Source organism: Centruroides vittatus, unplaced genomic scaffold (genome assembly GCF_030686945.1).
Source record: "Centruroides vittatus isolate TY-2023 unplaced genomic scaffold, ASM3068694v2 contig_628, whole genome shotgun sequence".
NCBI classification, from domain to species: Eukaryota; Metazoa; Arthropoda; class Arachnida; order Scorpiones; family Buthidae; genus Centruroides; species Centruroides vittatus.
In genome coordinates, this window is record NW_027122385.1 from 6653815 (window position 1) to 6674236 (window position 20422).

The following is a 20422-nucleotide window of genomic DNA, read 5'->3' on the forward strand; positions in this document are numbered from 1 at the left end:
TTATATTTCAAGGTATTTCCGTTGTTAAACGAACACTGTAAAGAGTACTTAGATCAATATTTTAAATTGATCTAAGTACACTTATACTAATCGTATAAGTGTACACTTAATCGTAATCTTACGGGTCCTCCCTCGTTAATATCGATACCTGTATATTTTTTATATTGATCTGCCAACCGGGAGCAGAATTTACAAACCGTAGAAAGTTTTAAATTTCCAAAATAAACACATAAATCGGATGAAAACGAAGCATGAAACGTGCTTCCCCACTTTATTTTCTTACGAAAATCTCATTTTTTTATGTAAAAGTTTATAAATTGTAATAATTTACTAAATAAGGCGCTAAATGGCTTCAGTGATAACTTAATAAATACTTAAATACGAAGCTTAATGCTGTAAAAATCGACGTATAATTACTTCAATTAAGTGAAAAACAAATAAAATCTCCTATGTATACAAAGGTATTTATAATGTCAGTTCAGACGAAGATGTATGTGAAGTGAATTAGCAATTGTCACGTGACTGTATCATGTGATAAGGACCAAGGTAGCTTAATTCAAAAACGTTGTCACTCAAATTTATTGGCTGACGTTCTTACAACTACGCTTTTTTTTAAATTTTATTCTTTCATAAATATGCATAATTATAAATGAGGGTCATTTAAACTTTCCTCTTGTCTACTTCGCATTCGCTGCTTATAGAGTTTATTAAATTGAAATTTTTCAGGTAAGAAAACTACTTTTATAATCATTTTATTTGCTTAAACATTAAATTATTTATTCCTTTTAAAATTTAAATTATCGTAAAATTATTTCGGGAGATTCTGTTTAGGTCTGTTTTCTCAGCCTGATTTAATCGAATTACGGCTTAGGGCCTCGTTCTATTCTTAATGATAGTTTATATATTATATATATATATATATATATATATAGGCCTTTATTTAAAGTGAACGAGGCCCCAACGAGGCCTGAACAAGACTCATTATTATGTGAAGGAGGTAGGGCCTCTTATATGTTGTAGCGCAAGACCGCGATGTACTTAAATCTTATCTGCCTGTTTTAATAAGTTTCTCTAGTTATTTTATAGAATATAATTTTAATAATTTTTAATTTTTTAAAATATTCCAACTTTATATTTCGGATGGTAAGCTATTTCTCAGGATGTGGTACGACACGCCCGAGAGTACGCGTAACACAGCATTATTGTTAAGAAAAAATAAATACTGTAATAACGAATTGCACGTGTATATTTTATAGTAAATTATATATTTTGTATGAATTCTCCTACTCGAGTTGTGATAAGTGCTGCATTCGGGTGGTTCGAAAGTAAATATTTTTTGGACAAGGGTATATCTAAACTTTGGAAACACTGATCTAGAGTAATCTTCCATCATTCTTCTACATATCATATATATTTATTCATACTACTCTGTATTAATATACAATATGGCTAAGGCATAGTAGTTAAGGCATCTCAAGGAGATCCCGGAATTGAATCCCAGCGGTCGATAAACTCCAGGAATCTTTTGGGAGTGTCTGTGCCAATACGACGGTCCCTATTGCGAACCTAGACAAACCCACGGTAGGCTTTCTTTTATGACCACGGTGGATTTGGCTAGAATCACAATGGACAGCTTAGGGTTTGACACTGAAATGGGTTTAATACTAAGAGGCCTACAGGGCAGCTACGGGCTTCTTACTGTCCACAAGACAAAAAGAGTCCAGGAAATATAATTGTTACTACCTTCGAATTTTCAAAGTATTAACCTATTCCCTAAACGTTATCTACAAACCAGTTTAACGCATCTAATTTTAATATTTTTATCGAATGGGTTTTAATAATATATTTCTTTCTTACGGGCTATACGAACAATAATAATGATAATAATTCAATCTTCGTACACAATCTATATAGTCTTATTAAGTTTTACTTTAAGATTAACGTCTATAAAATCGTATCAAATTAATTAAGTGTAATATCTTAACTGAAGTAATTTGCAATTACATTTAAAACGCTGTTAACATTTTAAATTTAGTATTTTAATGTATTTTTTTTTATTTTACAGAAATAAAATGAAACACGATTATGTCAAACGACTGCTTTCATTCGTATTTTCACGTATAGGATACCATATTGGGTGCCACCCTCTTTGGTACCTGTTTGTACCATTTTTGATAACGACCCTTTTAGCAACAGGGTTCTATAAAATTACATTAGTCAACGATATCGAGTATCTGTACAGTCCCATCAATGCCAGAGGGAGAACGGAAAGGCATACACTAGAAACTCTCTTCCCTCCCAATATATCCCAAGATTTTGATTTCTTCAGGATATCCAAAGCGGGAAGATTGGGTTCTGTTATAGTCGTACCTAAGAAAGATTCTTCTATGTTAAATGAATTGATCATCGGCGATTTAATACGATTAGATCACATGATACAAAATATAAGTATATTTTGGAACAATAGCTCATTCACGTACAAAGAATTGTGTTGTAAAACCATAAAAAATGAATGCTATGAAAATTTCGTATTGTCCTTCAAAGGAAAAACCGAAGAAATTAAAGCAGGAAAGTTTGCCATTCGGTAAGATCTGATATCATTGTTATTATTTAAATTAATCACAAATGCAAAGCGTGTTCAAAGTGGTTCCTGGAGCGAATCAGATAATGACGCGTTACGATATAATGCAATTCATTCAAAGGCGCTTTATAACTTCATTGGACCCGGGCAAATTTGAATTTGGGGCCAGATGTACGGTGCTGACTTCAAAAGTTTTTCTTCGGGGGAATATCTCGGTATCCTCATTCGTTTTTATAGCGCGTTCTCCGTTTTGTGCTGCCTGTGCCACACCGGAAATCTAGGGTCCCTAAATATAACGCCAACTTTAAATTTTAATATTCTTACTACGGTAAAGAGTTTATAAAAGATTGGTTTTGGACTCTCTGTTAGTGGGAGAGTTAGACAATTGCCTTTTTCTCATAGGATAACGCGCCGCTGAATTAATGCAGCTTTTTCAAAATAATCCAGTTCAACCTTCGATTTGTTATCGAATTTTTCCCCCAATTCGTGAAACATTTAGAAAACCACTTTCATTCAGAATCGAAAAATTTCTTTCCATTCGTTTTGTTTTGGTTTCCTGGGACACAGCAACACAACACGTGGGCGATCAGCTAAGGAGGGATGCTTCCCGAGAGATTTTCTACGGGAAATTGGTCCCTATTTAGGAGTTTGATGCGTGAAAAAAACGTGGAAACCTTGCATGGCTAGCTCGTTGGTCGAATACGAACTCGCGACCGACCAATGGTTTTATCTACTCGGCCACGATTCATTTTATATGGGTTTTTTGAGTTAAATTGTTTTCCTTTTAAAATATTTTTGATTTTTGGATAAATAAAAAGATATTTTTTATTTAGATCTGAAGATCAGAATAAATACTTCTCTTTTTGCTGTGGGATTCATTAAATTCGCACCATTACGTTGACATTCTTTAGCAGTAAGTAATAATTGTAGTGATTTATTCGTTTCTTACGGTTTGGTGTCATTCACTACTTTGGATTCGATGTAGCAATTCGTCGAATTTTGAATCGCTTATGAATTTACATGTGATTTAGGCCCACATGTAATGATCAATTATTTGAAATATTACATACGTAAATACATATTAAAAAATATAATAATGAATTTATAATTAACTGTCTACATTGTCATATTTATATAACATGCTATATATTGTCAAGGAAAATTTATTTTCCTTGCTCTATAAAACATTTCGTATTCAAAATATTGGCAGGTTATGTACATGAAACCTATTATGTAGACACGCTTAAATTTATTGTTACGAGATTCTCTTGTATAATAATTAAATACGTATTTACTCAATGATAAACAATTGAGTTAGTTTGTTGATGTTACTCAATCAACCAATCCACTGAATAAGCCAACGCAACACGTGGGCTACCTGCCTTTCGGGGAGATTTTCTATGGAAAACTGGTTTCCGATCATATGTTAGACACGTGAAGAAAACGCGGAAATCTTCACATGGCCAGCCGGTTGGTAAAGGCGGAAACCACTCCGACATTGGTGAACGATAGACGGTTTACTTGAAATTAATAATGTTCATGATGTGAAATCTAAACAGTATTTATTTTCATTTACAGATATCCATTTGATAAAAATAATGGCGATCCAATAACATCAGCCATGATATTGGGAGGCGTTCTTGTAAACGAGGCAAACAACATAATAGACTTTAAAGCAGTCCGATTGCTCTACATGTTGGACTATAGTACAAAAGTAAAGAACAAAATGGCATCGAAGTGGGAAGAAACTTTTCTGGAAAGCTTATCAAATGTCCAATTCGAAACCATAGAAATTTATAAATTCATTGGCAAAAGTTTCGATTACGAAGTGAATACAATAAGCAAAATGGTTTTACCTCTTCTCTTTATCGCAGCCCCGCTCATACTAATATTCGCTGCTGTATCCTGCCTAACTTTCGATGTTGTCACCAGTAAACCATGGTTAGGCATTATGGGATGTCTATCGCCAGTCGTCTCGACAGTAGCTGCATTTGGTCTTCTACTCCATTGCAATGCGGAATATGTAGATTTAAACTTGGGCATTCTGTTTCTAATGTTAGGTAACGATCTTCGCATTTAAAGCGTAGAATAATTGAGTGACAGGCATGCTAATCTACAAAACTTTCCTTTTAGGTGTTGGCATCGATGATTCTTTTGTGCTGTTAGCTTCCTGGAGGCGCACGAGTAGAAAAGATGATGTGAAGCATAGAATGAGTGAAGCGTATTCCGAAGCTGCTGTGTCCATAACAGTCACTTCTTTGACCAACTTCTTGTCGTTTTGTATCGGACTTACTACTCCGTACAGGGTTATTCAAATATTCAGCCTGTACAGCGCAGTATCCGTATTATTTGATTTCTTCTTTCAAATATTCTTCTTCGGGAGTTTCATGGCACTAGAAGGTTTCAGAGAAGAAAAGCAATTACATTCTGTTCTGTGTCTACGTGTCAAATCAGGTAAGAACTGTCCTTCCATAATAAAATTCACAATTTTGTATTCTGTTAATAATTTCTAATAATTATAGTGAAGGCAGCCGAATTATCAGAGAACACAAGAACGGACGATACGTTTATGATGAAAATTTTTCGCGATATTCTCGGCACTTTTCTTCAACATAATTTCATCAAGTTTTTGGTCATCGTGGTATTTGTTCTGTATCTAAGCCTGGGAATATATTGCACAAAATGGATAAAGGAAGGATTCGATTACGTCAACATCCTGCCAACATCGTCGTACCTACTTAAGTACATGGTAGCTCACTATGAATATTTCACCGATTACCCCCAAAAATACACCTGATCATAAACAAGCCTTTAGATTACTCCGATCCAAATGTGCAAAACGATGTGGAAAATATCCTCCATAACTTCGAAACGGCGCCATTTATGGCAGATTCGTCAACTACCGAATGCTGGCTGAGAGAATATATCGCTTTTATCAAAGAACCGATATCAAAATTTTCATTGTCCGGTTACAATTTAAGCGATTCTGAAGATTTTCTGGAGGGATTCAAGAACGTATTCCTGAAATTCAGAAGCGCTCACAGATTTAGGAAGGACGTTGTGTTCAACGAAGACGGCACCCAAATTGTGGCATCGAGATTCCTAATACAGAGTCACAATGTCAGAAATGCGACCGCAGAAAGACTTCTCCTGCTAAACGTACGAAGAATTGCCGACAGCAGCAAATATCCGGTAACTGTTTACAACTTCTGGTTTATCATATTCGACCAATACTTGGATCTCTTATCGACGTGTATTCAAACGATATGCGTGGCAGCTTTAATGATAACCGTACTATTTCTGGTATTCATCCCTAATTTAGTCTGCGTGGCATGCGTTACTTTAACTGTTATATCTATACAAGTAGGTGTAATTGGTTATATTTCTTTATGGAGCGTTAATATCGATATAGTATCCATGATAGTTTTAGTCCTGTGTACAGGTTTCTGCGTCGATTATTCGGCTCATATATCATACTCTTACATGTGCTCCGAATCCACAGAACCGAATGATAAACTAAAAGGTTCCCTCTATGCAGCCGGTTATCCGATTTTGCAGGGGTGTTGCTCCACTGTACTGGGCGTAGCTGTTTTATATTTTGCGCCCTCTTATTCTTTTGTTATATTTTTTAAAATCATTTTATTAGTGATGATTTTTTCGTGTTTTCATGGGTTAATTTTGTTGCCGGTTATTCTCAGTATCGGTGACTCTTTATTCATATATTGGAAAAAGAATTTTAGCAAAAATACTGTTAATAATCATAAAAAGTATTCGCTGGTAGAAGAAATTCATTTACCTGAAGAAACATTAACATCTTTAGAAGACAGATAGATCAATTTTATCGACACATCTATATAAAACTAACCCTAAAAAAGTACAATTATTGATAAATATATGAAAATTTAATAGGGATATTTTATAAAATTACATTTTGAAATAATTAATTCTTCGTTTACCATTATTTAATTATCATATTTTACTAAGTAACAATGGAAGTGTAAGATTTAATTTATATATAGCCCTACCCTATATACTGAATAATAGAACTCCTACTATCTATTTTCTATAGGCTACACGCTTAAACACTTTGACCTATCTGCACCAAATTTTTCATACTTACTCTTTAGGTTCCTGAGTACATTATAGGTTGGATACCCAACTCCTCCCCTGGTTTCATCCGCTTGACACTTCGTAATGAACATAACATTGGTTTGTCCTTAATTAGGCAAAGATTGCTTATATAAAATGCAGTAAACTTAAATTATCACAGTGTGAGGTGCAATGCCCAAGTGTTATGGTAAGCTATACTTACGGCGAGGTTGTAGAGAGTAACTACGAAAATTTTGGTGGAGATCGATGTTTTAATATTTGTTGTTATTACTTTGCGCCCGGGCACGATGAGCATAAATAATTCGTGATAAAAAGCAACCATACATTATAACTAACTAAATATTTGATGCATTTTCAGCACTTTTATTGTTTATTAATTAAGAAAATAATAAAAGTTGTTTAAACAACATTAAAATATTTTTTCTGGTGTTTAATAATCTCATTATTCTCGTGTCTATTGCCAATATTGTCGAGATTGTTATCGTGTGCAACGAACTGTGTAATTTACCATTTAGTTAATTGTACGACTCATGACGCATGTAATGATATCAAATTCAACAATACTCGAGACATTAATGAGTATATTAAGCTTCGGAAGAAATAAAAAATATTATTTTAACTTATAATTTGTCTTAAATTAAAATATTTCATCTATAAATTGCTGAAATATGATGTTTTACTACCGAAATCAACGCTAATTAACACGGAAATAAGTGTTTTCTCTTTGTTGTCTTTTACTAAAAATTACTTTTAAAAAATATTCTGTAATAAAATAATTCAGATAAAATTGTAAGTTTTTTGTTTTCTAATTTTATGTTCCATATATATATAGAAAAACTAAAGCCTGTGTAAACCGTAAAATACTTTTGTATAATTAATAATTATATGGTCGAACCTATAATAACGGTCATCCTACAACGGCACTTCTAAACGCCCACCGTTGTTTTCAGGGGCTTGTTTTAACAAAAATTCCTACCAAATAACCTACAAATCATGAAAATTTTTCATGTTACCGTAGTGGCCATTATTCGGAGGTTCGACCATCTTAATACAGTTTCAAAGTATAAAATAAATATTTTAATATAAAAGTGACTAAATGACTTCACCAAACGAAATTTATTTTCTTGAATATTTTTTACTGTAACATTAAATAAATTTATTTTGTATAATATTGAATTTTCGATTCTTTATATCACGCCGTGTTTAGAAAACGCACGTACCGATGTCGTCCGCCATATTGAAAGATCGACGCTTCTACTCGCGCCTGATATGTATTGATAATTTTGTACACTTACAATCGATGATCAGTAACATGAGGTTGCCGAAGGGGGAAAGAATAAGGGAAAAAAGAAAATCTGTGACGTTTGGAGAAGTAAATCCGACTTTGTCCTTGAAATTCGGGTTTTTAAATTCTCCGGTCTCACATTGATAAAATTCGAACACCTGGGCACAAGTCTCACACAGCACATTCATCTATAATAAAATACATTTTTAACGCATTTAGAGAGGGGTTCAGACTCGTTATAATAGAGACATCCATTAATTACTGTACACTTCTTGTGCCACTTTTAACCCCGTTCCTCCTTGTTGAGTACAGCCAAATTCCACTTCCCTTTAATTACGTATACGTTATCATGGACCCCTCTCATATAGAAGGAACGATTTAGAAAGTATTTGCTAAACTTTTAACTGATAGTTTATTTATATGACTAGTATGTAACGCTTAGGCTATAAGAACAAAGTCCATTTAGACAATGCTTCCCTTCCTCCTCATCGCGTACGAGGATGTACTGTACTTTTTGTGACTTCCCTCCCCTTAACTAATTAATAGACGGCTTCGAGGGAAAAAAACTCAGACAAAATAGATCGACAAAATGTTAACAATGTTAGGATTTAACTACGAATATAATTAAAAATATAAATTAATTTATTAGATACAGATATACAGAGAGGTATCTTCGTTGTATTTAAAACTATTTTTACCTTTCCAACAGTTATGCAGGTTATAACAGAGTCAGAGGCGTAGCTAGGGGAGTGGGGGGGCGGCCCGCCCCGGGTGTCACCCGCGTAGGGGTGACACCCGGTAGGCCTGTGCCTAAAAAAAACAAGTCAACGACTAGCACCAGCTGAAAATCTTACTATGATTCTAAACTCATACGTCGCGACATCGCATATTCAATGTAGCGTTCGCTCGAGTGCGAAGATATTACAATTCAACAGTGTTTTATAAAAGAGTTTAAGAAAGTGACACCACGATATCCGCACTGGGTATCACCCATGCTAGCTACGCCACTGAACAGAGTAAGAGCTGTTTCACACTACGACCGACTCGACCGACCGGTCCGATCCGATCGATCCTATAATCGGACCGACTAGTAGTAAAAGCATGACTCGTAAGGACCAATCGGAACGGGTGTTAGAAATTGTTTTATGTTTTTCTAATTTTCAAAATATTTTTGTAATCTATCTGTTAAACTTTGCGGATATGATCTTACTTCGTTTATAAATTCTTACGAAAAGTCTAAATAATACCATCTTTTCTCATTACGTCGATAATGTTTTTTTAATATATATATTAAAATCATATGTGTTCCCATATAAAATTTAAGCAGTTATGAAAGAAATAAGATACGAGGGAAAATTTAAATTAATTAGAAATATGTATAGGCTAATGTAAAGTTACGTTTGATTGATTCGATAGTTTTCATATTCCAAAGTCTGATTGGTTATAGTTTCAAAGCTCTCATTGGTTGTAGCTCACCGACTGCTCCGACCCGACTACAAATACAGTAGAGCGTCGATAAGTGGAACCAATTGGGGACTGGGGTCCTTCTAGTTAATGATTTGTTCCAGTTTCCGACTTTGTACGAAAAAATACATTAACCTGTCCGATGTTCAAATTTTTCTCCGTTGCGTATCGCTTCCTGTTGAATTTTTTTCCGTTGCGTGTCGCTTTGTGTTGAATTTTCGTCGATTTTAAGCCTAACGAAAATTTTTATAATAATCATCGAGGCTATCGTATCGTTAAAAATTATTTCTGCATTTTGTACAAACAAAATAAATATATTAAAGAATATAAAAAACATGAAAATTATACTTTAGAAGTAAATTTAGTATCAAAAACATTCGATTCAGCACGACACAGTCCGACTGAAAATCGTTCCACTTTCCGGCCATTCCACTTACCGACGTTCCACTTATCGACGCTCTACTGTATTTAACTTTTTAAATCTGTCCGACTTGGAACGACCAGTCGGTCGGCAGACTGCTGTTGCCACGGCAACACGACTTGAAGTCGGACTGGTTGGTTCAGTCGGTCATAGTGTGAAACAGCCCTAAGCCGTGCGATTGGTCAAAAACTGACCTCTCCCCCATTTCTGAACTCATGGGATTTCGGAACGTCGCGAAATGTCAGAAATACGGGGCGTTTTCTGTATGTGTGGAGGGGGCACGATTTTTTTCAACCACTTTAAAATTTAATAACCCCTATGCCTTTTGTCGAAAATTTCTGAAATTTTGCAGGAAAGTTTGTATATTAAGGGGATTAATACTATTAAATTTTCGTGGTTGAAGGTTGAGGAGGTGGGGAGATAGAGGGGGATCGTGTGTCCCGAGTATACTCGAACTAAATGAAGATTTCATTCGTGATTGGGTTGCAATTTGAAAAAATTAAACACACAAATTTTTACTGTCAACCGGCTGCCCTTCCTAATTTCCCTTTTCTAAGCAATACTTTTTGTAAACCTTTTTAGTATTTTGTAACCGTTAAGTCTATCAATTGTCAAAGATTTAATAAGCCTAAAAGAGCAAAACTTCAACAGGAAAGATAAAAAATTTTTTTAAATCAAATTCTAACGTTCTGTCAATTGTGACACGTCTTCCTGAGATCATGACTCATCCAGGGAAGTGAGATCATGACTCATCCATAATTAAAACTTTAGACTGAATTGTTTGTTAGAAGGATAGATAACATTATCAAATTTCGTCGCGGACGGCGTTCTTCAACGATAAGATAACTAGAGATTATGGAAGGAGTTCGCTCAAGAAAGAAGAGGTTCTCCTCCCAAGGGTACAGAGGTCATCACTTTTTCGTTTCCCAAATCTAAGTGCTCGCCTTCGAAGATTTCCAAAGGAATTTATTTAGACCTATATTTGGATTTATTATCCGACTGAACCGACGTTAAGAAACAGCTACAGGACAATTTATAAGGACTATATAGATTATAAGGAAACGATTACGAGAATTATCTTTCCAATCAAGCCAACAATTAAAAGACCCGAACTCTTATCAAAAAGATTGAGCCTAATCGACATTTTAAGAGGTAACCTTAGTCATGCGAATTCATTGCAAACTCTCTCTCCAACTGACGAAATTAGGCAAGACCTTAGGGCAGTGTTTTTCAACCAGGCTGCCGCGTCACCTTAGGTTGCCACGGCGCCACGATTGGGGTGTCGCAAAGTTTAACATCTTAAGTAATTTCCATGAAAATGCCTAAAGTGTAGTTCAAGATAATTCATTGTCAGTATTTCGACAAAATTCAATGGACTTAAATTTTGATTTTGAACACGTAGAAACATTATTTTTGCATTAAAATGCTACTTAAAACAGTCAATTTTTAAAATTTTTCTTCCCGGGAGGGAGTCCCCCTCCCCGGACCCCATCCCAGCATTGCGCATAATATTCGTTTTCGCGAAAGATTCATTTGTCTCCCCATTAAAGCCCCCCTTTTTCAGATTCTAGATCCGCCGCCGGTCAAGGGTGCCGCGATTTTTTATTTTTTTTAACCAGGGATGCCACTCAATGAAAAAGATTAAAAAACACTGTCTTAGGGAATGGCTATCGATAGATCTGTCGGTTTATTATCAAGGATCAAGTTAAGAGTTACAGCTTAACCAATAAGCGTTCCGGTGGCGTATTATAGTTTAATGAGGGACTAAGCAAATTTGAATTAGGGGACCCCATGTACAGTGTTGATTTCAGGCACTTTTTCTTTGAGGGGGTGTTTTGTGGAAATACTTTCTTAGAAAAAATTGGTTTGGGACTCCTGTTGGTGGGGGGCCCGTTACAGGCGATTGCCGTTTTTGCCCAGAGTTACGCGCTATTGAAGCGATGATTCATTCACCGTTAGCAGCCAAATTCAAAACTTTTCTCCAGCAACACGTGTACTTAAGCCTATACGAAACTTTATATCTGAATTATATGTTTTCCAGTGGTGTGCCGTCATTGGAAGCGGTGGAAGCGCCGCTTCCCCTGTATTTTCTAAAATATAAATTCACATTTGAAAGTACTTTGAATTAATTAAAATTAATATTTTATTATAACCACATTTTGTATCTTATTACAAATTTCTATACTACATGCGAAAAAAAACGATAAGATTGCTATTGTATATCCGAATATCAGTGGCGGAATGGAAGCGCTATATTGTCGAAATCGGGCCAGCTTCCAAGCAGCCAGATTATAGGCATTGGCGCAGGCGCTTTCCAGAGCACCAACCTCACCCGGTTTAGCCGGTGGAAGCTACACACGTATCACGCTTCCAACGTTTCTATCCCTTAGCCACTGGTAGGGAGCTATTTGACTAAGTGAATTGTTTAAGATTTAAATAGTAAGTGTCATTTTTATGTACATTTCAATGTTCATGTTATGTACGTTCATTATTCAACGTTATTTTTTTGTACAGTACGTTTCTTTGCAAAGTTATATTTAATTACAATTATATTGACAGATTTTCAGACATAAAAGCTTTAGAATTTTTATCAAATTTAGATGTTAATAATTTTAATATTATGAAAAACAATTTTTCCAAGCGTGTTTTAATTCTTTAAATTAAGTAATTTTATAGGAAATTTTTTGATTTATCTAAATTACGTAGCGAATCGCAATATTTACATTCGTGCCCAGACTGTATCCACAAGTAACTCTTAGACATAAAAAGTATTATAATTAATGACGATCCGAACAAAAACGTACTAAAAGAATTATGATTTAATATCATTAATTTTACGGTCCCATCTACTGGTGGTCTGCTGAGTGTAGTCTTTCGACCATGAAGCAAATTCATACATTGGCCAAGAACACTCGGTCGGAGGAAAAATTGTTCGTCGCTAGCGTTGCTTTCGATAGAAAAAGCTTTTAAATACGTCGATGGAGTGAACGACCAGCGACTTTTATGATAAAGTAATTAACGAATTTGCCGAAAAAAATCGCCGAATAGAGTTAGTTTATAAAAATAAAAAAAAACAAGTTTTTCTATTATTGTTTGTATCATGTCAATTTGTATTATGTATGTATTATTTGTATTTTAGAACTAAAATACATAAATTGTTTATTTTTGTCATTTCCAGTATTTGTTTAAAACAACAGGTAAAAGTAGTTTGTAGTCGGACACCCATTGTTTATATCAAACTGCCAAGCAGAAACTATAAATCGCGGAAGGAAGTCGTCCTATGATCGGTGGAAGATCGAATTCATCTTCGATTTTGACTTTTCTCGCGCTCCAGGTTACGCTTAATAACGAGGGACCAACCATTCGGGAAGCGTGATTGAGAGAGAACGACCAATCAAAATGGACGAAAGAAAAAACTGCGATTGATATAATCTCCGACAATCGAGGACACCTGGCACTTGGTTAACCTTCCGAATAACTAAAACGCCGTGTGCCAACGCGCAGAAAAAAAAAACAGTTTCTCGTCTATTGTGGCAACTTGTAACCCGTGCCACTTCGGACTTAGACCGTGTCCCCGAAGCCAACGGACGAACTTTCCCCGTGCCTTACAGACCATGGTCTGTACAAGAAGGTCAGGACATGCGTGACCTACTTCTTGAGCCGCCATTTTGGGATATTTTGAGTCGCATGTTTTAAGCAAACTTGTACGAGCAGTCAGTTTTACACGACATTAATTAAACTAAAATTGCTCCAGTGATTTTCAGTCAAAATTATAATAATAATTTCGGATGATTATTAAACCCCAATTTTACGCAACTTTTCGATCAAATAGTTTAAAAGAAACAATCATCCACATCATTTGCTGTCGTGAAGGAAACTAATTAAATAGGTGCTAAAACTGATGCAGTTACATATATAAGCACTTCGTAAAGTAATGCAACAACATAAGTTATCCAAAATTTTATTTTAAAGCATTTACCAATACAATATTAATGCATTAAAAAATAAATACTGGACTAACGTTTAATTAATGAACATTTTTTACTTTACAAAGGCTTAAACGTCATATTTTCCTAATTACATAAAATCTAATCAAAAAGGATAATATTAAACACAATTTGATGATATTTTTAACAGAGCTTATCTGAGATATAACTTCTTTCTCTGTAAACACACAAGATACAAATATAATAAAACACCATTTTCGGAAGTCAGCAGAAGTACGCATAAATGAGCTTTTGCTTCCATACAGTTTTTTTACATTCAAAGTACTGTTCGTATCTCTGGCAAAAATATGTAATCTCACTGACAGAAAAGTTGAGATTAACAGTTCAAACTGAGATTCTTCGAAATAAAGCTAAACAACAAATAATTTAATGTGAGCTCACGTATACATCTCAAAGACAGTACCTATAGAAAAATACATAATATACACTATCCTCACATAGTTTAGAATGTTCAGTTGGCTGCTACTTATCCCGTCTGCAGTTCTGCACCTATTTCGCTTTCCTCTGTTTATATGCAGGAAATATAAACAATCGAAGGTCGGTAGACTTACTTTTACAATTAGGTGCCACAGAATAATTCATTGTTTAACGTTTTAAGTATGTATATACGTAATAATAGTCGACTCGTGCAGGAACCACGTGTGGTGATCTCTATCGATATGCCCCAACATGGCTGCTGCCGCATAGAATCACGGGAGCGTGTCCTGACCTTCTTATACAGACCTGTCAACGCTAATGTCCCGAGGCCACCTTCGATCGACCATCGAAGAACTACATCGACGCCCGGGACGTCCGAACGGTTGATTGTCCTAAAGCAAACTATTTTGTACATAGTGTATGTTTATTTTATGTTAAAATAAACGGTTTTTGTCAGATACTTGTCGTCTTTCTCTTCCGCCACCACGCATGTACGAATGGACCCTAGACCATTACTGACGCGCAATTAACTGATTGCCCCTGAAAGTCGGCTTCTTACAGAAACAGCTTTCCTATCATCAAATGTCACGGCACGCCACTGATGTTTTCTTCTGTTTAAAATACTACTTAATTGTGTGGATTCCGAGTTGCCATCCGGGTAAAGGAAATGCTCTGACAAATGAACGTTATTTTGTTCGCGTAATATTTGGGCCAACACGTTTTATAAATCTAATATTTTAAGTGTGTATATTTTTAGATTTAAAGAAGTCACAGAATATCGTTAAAAATTTGACATCCGAAGGAAACCGCTTACTTATACAGTTTTTAAAACCACCATTAGTCAACTGATTTTCTTCCTAAGCAATTACAGCAGGAAATTTAAAATTTCGGGACGGATCAATTTTCGAATTTAAATTCAAAACTGTTTACAGTCAAAATTTGTCGGTCAATAAAGAGCGTAATTTAAATTTCCTAAAGTTAAATGGATGGGAAAATCGGTTAGAAATCGTTTAACTGTCTATACTGGATTCAAACTTTACGAGTTTCATTTATAATTTTATGCAAAAAGTTTGAGAAAGACGATAAATGATGCTAATTTAGGAAAATGGAAAGGAGAAGGACGCGAAAGAGAAAAAGGGGGCGAAATGAAAAATAAAAATTCGGTTTAAATGGATCGGGCGATCATTTGCCAACGGTTTATTATGGTTTATTCTAAAAGTAAGTCTTGCATTAAAAGTAGTGCTCTACTACAGATTGCTAAGCTTGGCTAAGCGGTTCCGTTCCCCGAATACTGATAGTTCGATCGTAGGTTCGAGCACAGCCAGGACGGGCTGGCCACGAGGAGTTTTCTGGATTTTCTCAGCGGCATTAACGCGTAAACATGAGCCAGTTATCTCTGAAGAACTTCCAGAAGGCATTTCCCCTGGCTCTCCGCGAGTAATTCCGTACGGTCGAGCAGAAAGCTTCGGCCGGCTCTTCGAAGAACAAGCGACCACGCAATAACCTCCATATTAACCCGGATACAAGAAATAGATAAATTCCTAAGGTGACAATTTAGTACCGAAAATCGTTTTAACAATTCTAAATAAATAAATTTGAAATTAAAAAAAAATTAGAGATTAAAATTAAAATTCTTTAATTCTTAAAATTATCGAAGGATGCGAATCATAGACGGCGCGCATAGTCTTCCATGATGGCGTCCTTTCCGCACGTTGGTATGTACTTATCGATTTTGTATTATATTCAGGGAAATTTTCTTACTTCTAATTTACTTTTGACCTAGCAATATTGTAAATAATTCAGGCACTTGTGCAGTTTAGGGGATACGGCTATTTGAGAGGTTTTCTTTTATAAAAATTAATCATTTCTAGACTAATTTGACTCAATCATGTCCGAAACACGTATAATTTGTTGGAAATTAGCGATATAAAATATGCTACAAACAAAATATTCTCGGAATACTTACCGAGTGTACCCGTTCGAAGAAGCCATTGCTTAAGCTTGTTTTCGTCGCGGAGCGGCACATCGGAAGAGCGGACGCGTACGAAGAGTTTCACGTGACGTGTCGGTGCTGTTCGGTCACGTGACTACTAGTGATGTAACGAGTAGTATATTCGGACAAACTATTTGGCTTGATTAACGCACGTACGAAAATTGGCGCGTAAACCGCATTATGGCAAAGATCGCGCACCCTGCTCTCTGTTGGCCCGCTGTCACTGCGATTTTTTCTTCCACTAGGTCTAAAATTATTTAAATTAATTAATTAAATTATAATTATTAAAGTTAATATGATAAGGCGCCTAACGTCTACCTCTAGTGCCAAATTGGTTTATAATTTATGTAATAGCCGTAAATAGCCCGATATGATTCGGCAGTTGTTGGTATTTAGATGTAAGTTATAACTTATAAGTTATTTTATTTGCAATCGATCTTTTTAACTCTTTAAAATTTTGTTTTTACTACGTATTTGTAGACTGAATATGCTTTAGTGGGGACATATGGTCTAGTTTCTCCCCAGTTGTGGAACAGTTCAAATATATTATTGGGGGTTTCTATTTGTGAAGTTTTGTGATATTTTGTTGCTATTGTTTTTGTCAATATTTTTAAAATTAACATGATTTCAAATGTTATCTTTTGCATATAATGAGAAATGCTCATTCTTTGCTTTATACAGGGTGGGCCAGCGAAAACGAAACGGCAGAGTGTTCGTGTTCGTCCAAGCAAAGCGCTCGGACAGGTCGATTTGACTCTCGAGGGGACATCTTTTGCAATAAAGTTTTTGCGATTCTGAATACAACAGACAACAAAAAATTTTAAAAACTCATTTATTTTGTATTAACTAAACAAGCATTTATTTCGAAAAAAATGTTTGTTTAGTTAATATTCAGAATCGCAAAAACTTTATGGCAAAAGATGTCCCCTCGAGAGTAAAATCGACCTGTCCGAGCGCTTTGCTTGGACGAACACGAACACTCTGCCGTTTCGTTTTCGCTGGCCCACCCTGTATATGTGACCGTAGGGCCGGTATCTCTTTGATACCGCGTCAGGATGACACCACTGTATCCTTAGAGCCGCCGCAAACTAGCACTTTGCGAGAGCAAAATGCTAGCAAACGTGCCCTAGCACAACCGATGACGTCAAAGGCTCCGCCCCTCTCTTCTTGCTCACGTGGTTTTTCCTTTGCTAGAGTACCGATACGAGAGTACTCTCGCTGTTCACAGAATTCAACAACGAGAGCATTACGCTAGCAAGAGAGAGCAGCGGAAAATGGATGACTACATAAACATGCTACACGTCGAAAAAGAAATAATAGAATTTTATCGATGTACGTAAATTACATGATTAATACATTCAGTATTGAAAAGAAAATGGTATAAACGTTGTATATTAAAATAGTTATTTATAAATAGGCTTAAGCCTAGTTAAGCTTAACTAATAGGCATATTTTTCCCATTCTGTTTCAAAGTTCGGAACGAAAACTGACAGATAGTTTTCGTTCCGTCAGTTATTATAACGGAACCTGACAAGTATAGGTTATAATAAAATCTTTGTTCTATAGCCAATCCACATCTGGATTCCACGTCATGTGGACTAGTTACGCGAGCAAACGTTGTGTAGTTTGCGGCTGCTTCGTGCTCGAGTAGCTTACCTAGCAAAAATGGCCCATAGCATCATGGGAAAAAAGGCGGGGCTTAGTAGCGCGACCGAGAGTACGCTAGCTCTCGCTTCCTGTAGTTTGCGGCGGCTCTTAGATTGATACAGAGAATTGTAAAATCGGGCGAGCGGTTACGTATGGGTTAGACCCGGAATGAAGCAAGTGGAGAGGATGACGAAGGAACGCACTCGGAGATATATATATATATATATATTTATATATAAAATATATCCGTTTATTTTCCCATATATCCAATTAGATACAAAACGGTTACTTTACAGAGAGATTGATAAGATACATGACTCACGATCGCGAGCGTAAATTCTACACAGATTAGAGAGAGGGAGCTTACAGATATTCGCGGGTAGGATAAATACCTTTGAATATATGCTGATCGTATCGGCGAACGTCTGATAGATGATACACTGAAATCTAGAATCGAAGATATTGTAAGTGTAGATTAATCCAATTGTCCTAGATTTCAATCCAATTGTACGCTAGTCCGACGAGGATGAACAGAGGAGGAGGAGCTTGACGGCAATAGATAAATCCGAACGGGGACACACACACAGTCAAGTGACAACTTCTGCTGTCTTACTCATTGTACTGTACACCCTTTTTATATGGAGAGGTGTTTTGCAGGCCCTTCCTTGATTTCGTCAGAGGAGATGATCTTCATGGACCAATAGAGTGATGAGTGACATAGTCGTAACACAGAAATTTTACTCATCTTAATAAGGAACTCAACTCGTGGGAATCGAGTTTAAACCGATCTTATCAGAAAGTTTTATCAGTTGATTTCCCATTAACTAACCCTTTTTGGTCTACTTCGTTCCGTTTTTGTATAAAATATAGTTAAATATTTTAATTAATATTATATAAAGGTGTTAAAGTTTACAATATAAAGATCCCGATCTTCACATATATAAAATAAATTACAGTCAAACCTGTTTTTATGCGGGGGATAGGGACCGCATAAAAGAGAATGCATTAAAAAAATCCCGCGAAACTTCACGAGTGGCTATAAAAAATAGTTTCCGCAACACAATTAAAAATGTATTTTTTTATGCGGTGAATAGGGACCGCATAAAAAAAGTCTCACGTAGAAAATAACTCGAAACCGTACGAAATAACTAGGAATTGCTTTTTTAACTCCTTGGGCCTTTTTCTGCAACACCTAATGGGGAAAAAATCCTCTAAGAATTTTAATTTTTATACTTATTTTCACTTAAATACGAATCTAACGTTAAAAAGTTAAAAATAATCGTTAAATAATGATTTTATTTGATAAATATAGCTGCAGGAAGTGTTATTTCATTTAACAAGGCGTGAAATTTCACACCTGCAGTCTAAAGCTGGAGGGGAGCTAACTTACCGCATCTGTTCAAATATAACATAATATTTATGGTTTTTATGCTATTAAAATAAGAGGGGACCGAAATAAACGTATGAGAAAAAAATTTTACTGAATAAAAAATGAAAAAACCTGCTGATGTCATAGAAAACAACAAATAGAGTTTTTAAAAATTTTACAGGAGTCAATTATGTTCCAATTTGATTGAAATTTTCATATACCGCACAAAACAAATCGCACAAATAAAAATCGCACAGAAAAAGACCGCACAAAAACAGATTTGACTGTATACTATATTAGTTACTCATCTTCTAGGAATAGATAAATAATTCTTTCATTAAATACGATAAGTTTCAATAAAACGTTTCGTAAATCATTTTGAAATATCGTAAAGAATATAAAAATATACGCGAATACGAATATAACATAATTAACTAAACAATAACATTAATGCCCGATACATTCTAACCTACACGCCATCAATGCCATAAGATAAAGAGGCTAGATAAAGGCTATAATATTATTTAATTACGAAATAATTTAATACTACAGTTAGATGCTATTTCTTATTAACTTTAATAATTATAGTTTAATGTTCAACATTAATAAAAGTTACCAAAATGATTAATTTACTGTGTTTTTGTTATTTCTTACTCCTGTTTTTGGGTATTCGGTATTCGGCCGAATAGTGAGTGAAAAATAGGCCGAATAGGCCGAATACCGAGTAGTAACCGAATATTCGTTACATTACTAGTGACTACTCATCTCTGACGTTTCCTGATAACTTTCTCTTTTTGCGAAGAATTCGCTGAACTTTGGAGACATCACGTGATAGATCATAATATACTATAGTATTTTTATTGTAATTAGAAACGATTTATTATTATTATTGACTATATGAAACAACAAAAGTAAAACCGCTGGCTAACGACGACAATTCTATCGTGATGTACAGTACAGTATATATTATGATGATAAATATTAGTCAGATGCAACATAAGATGTTTAATGTCTTGTAAATAAATATAAATTTTGCTTAAGATATGAAAGAGATTAGGCCATTTAAAAGCAGAATAGAATTATTAGTTATTTATCGAATTATCATACGTTGTTATATGTTGATTTTAA

General features: G+C 35.2%; 1 protein-coding gene across 1 annotated transcript; it reads left to right on the top strand.

Moving 5' to 3' along the window:
* The first annotated feature begins 640 nt into the window (after window positions 1-640).
* LOC136979584 (patched domain-containing protein 3-like) lies at window positions 641-5379 on the top strand. The gene is made up of 5 exons (XM_067275605.1): window positions 641-726; window positions 2066-2584; window positions 4160-4641; window positions 4715-5035; window positions 5104-5379. Exons 2-5 carry the CDS (start codon window positions 2073-2075, stop codon window positions 5376-5378), a joined length of 1590 nt encoding a protein of 529 aa, XP_067131706.1. The 5' UTR covers window positions 641-726; window positions 2066-2072; the 3' UTR covers window position 5379.
* Window positions 5380-20422: the final 15043 nt, after the last annotated feature.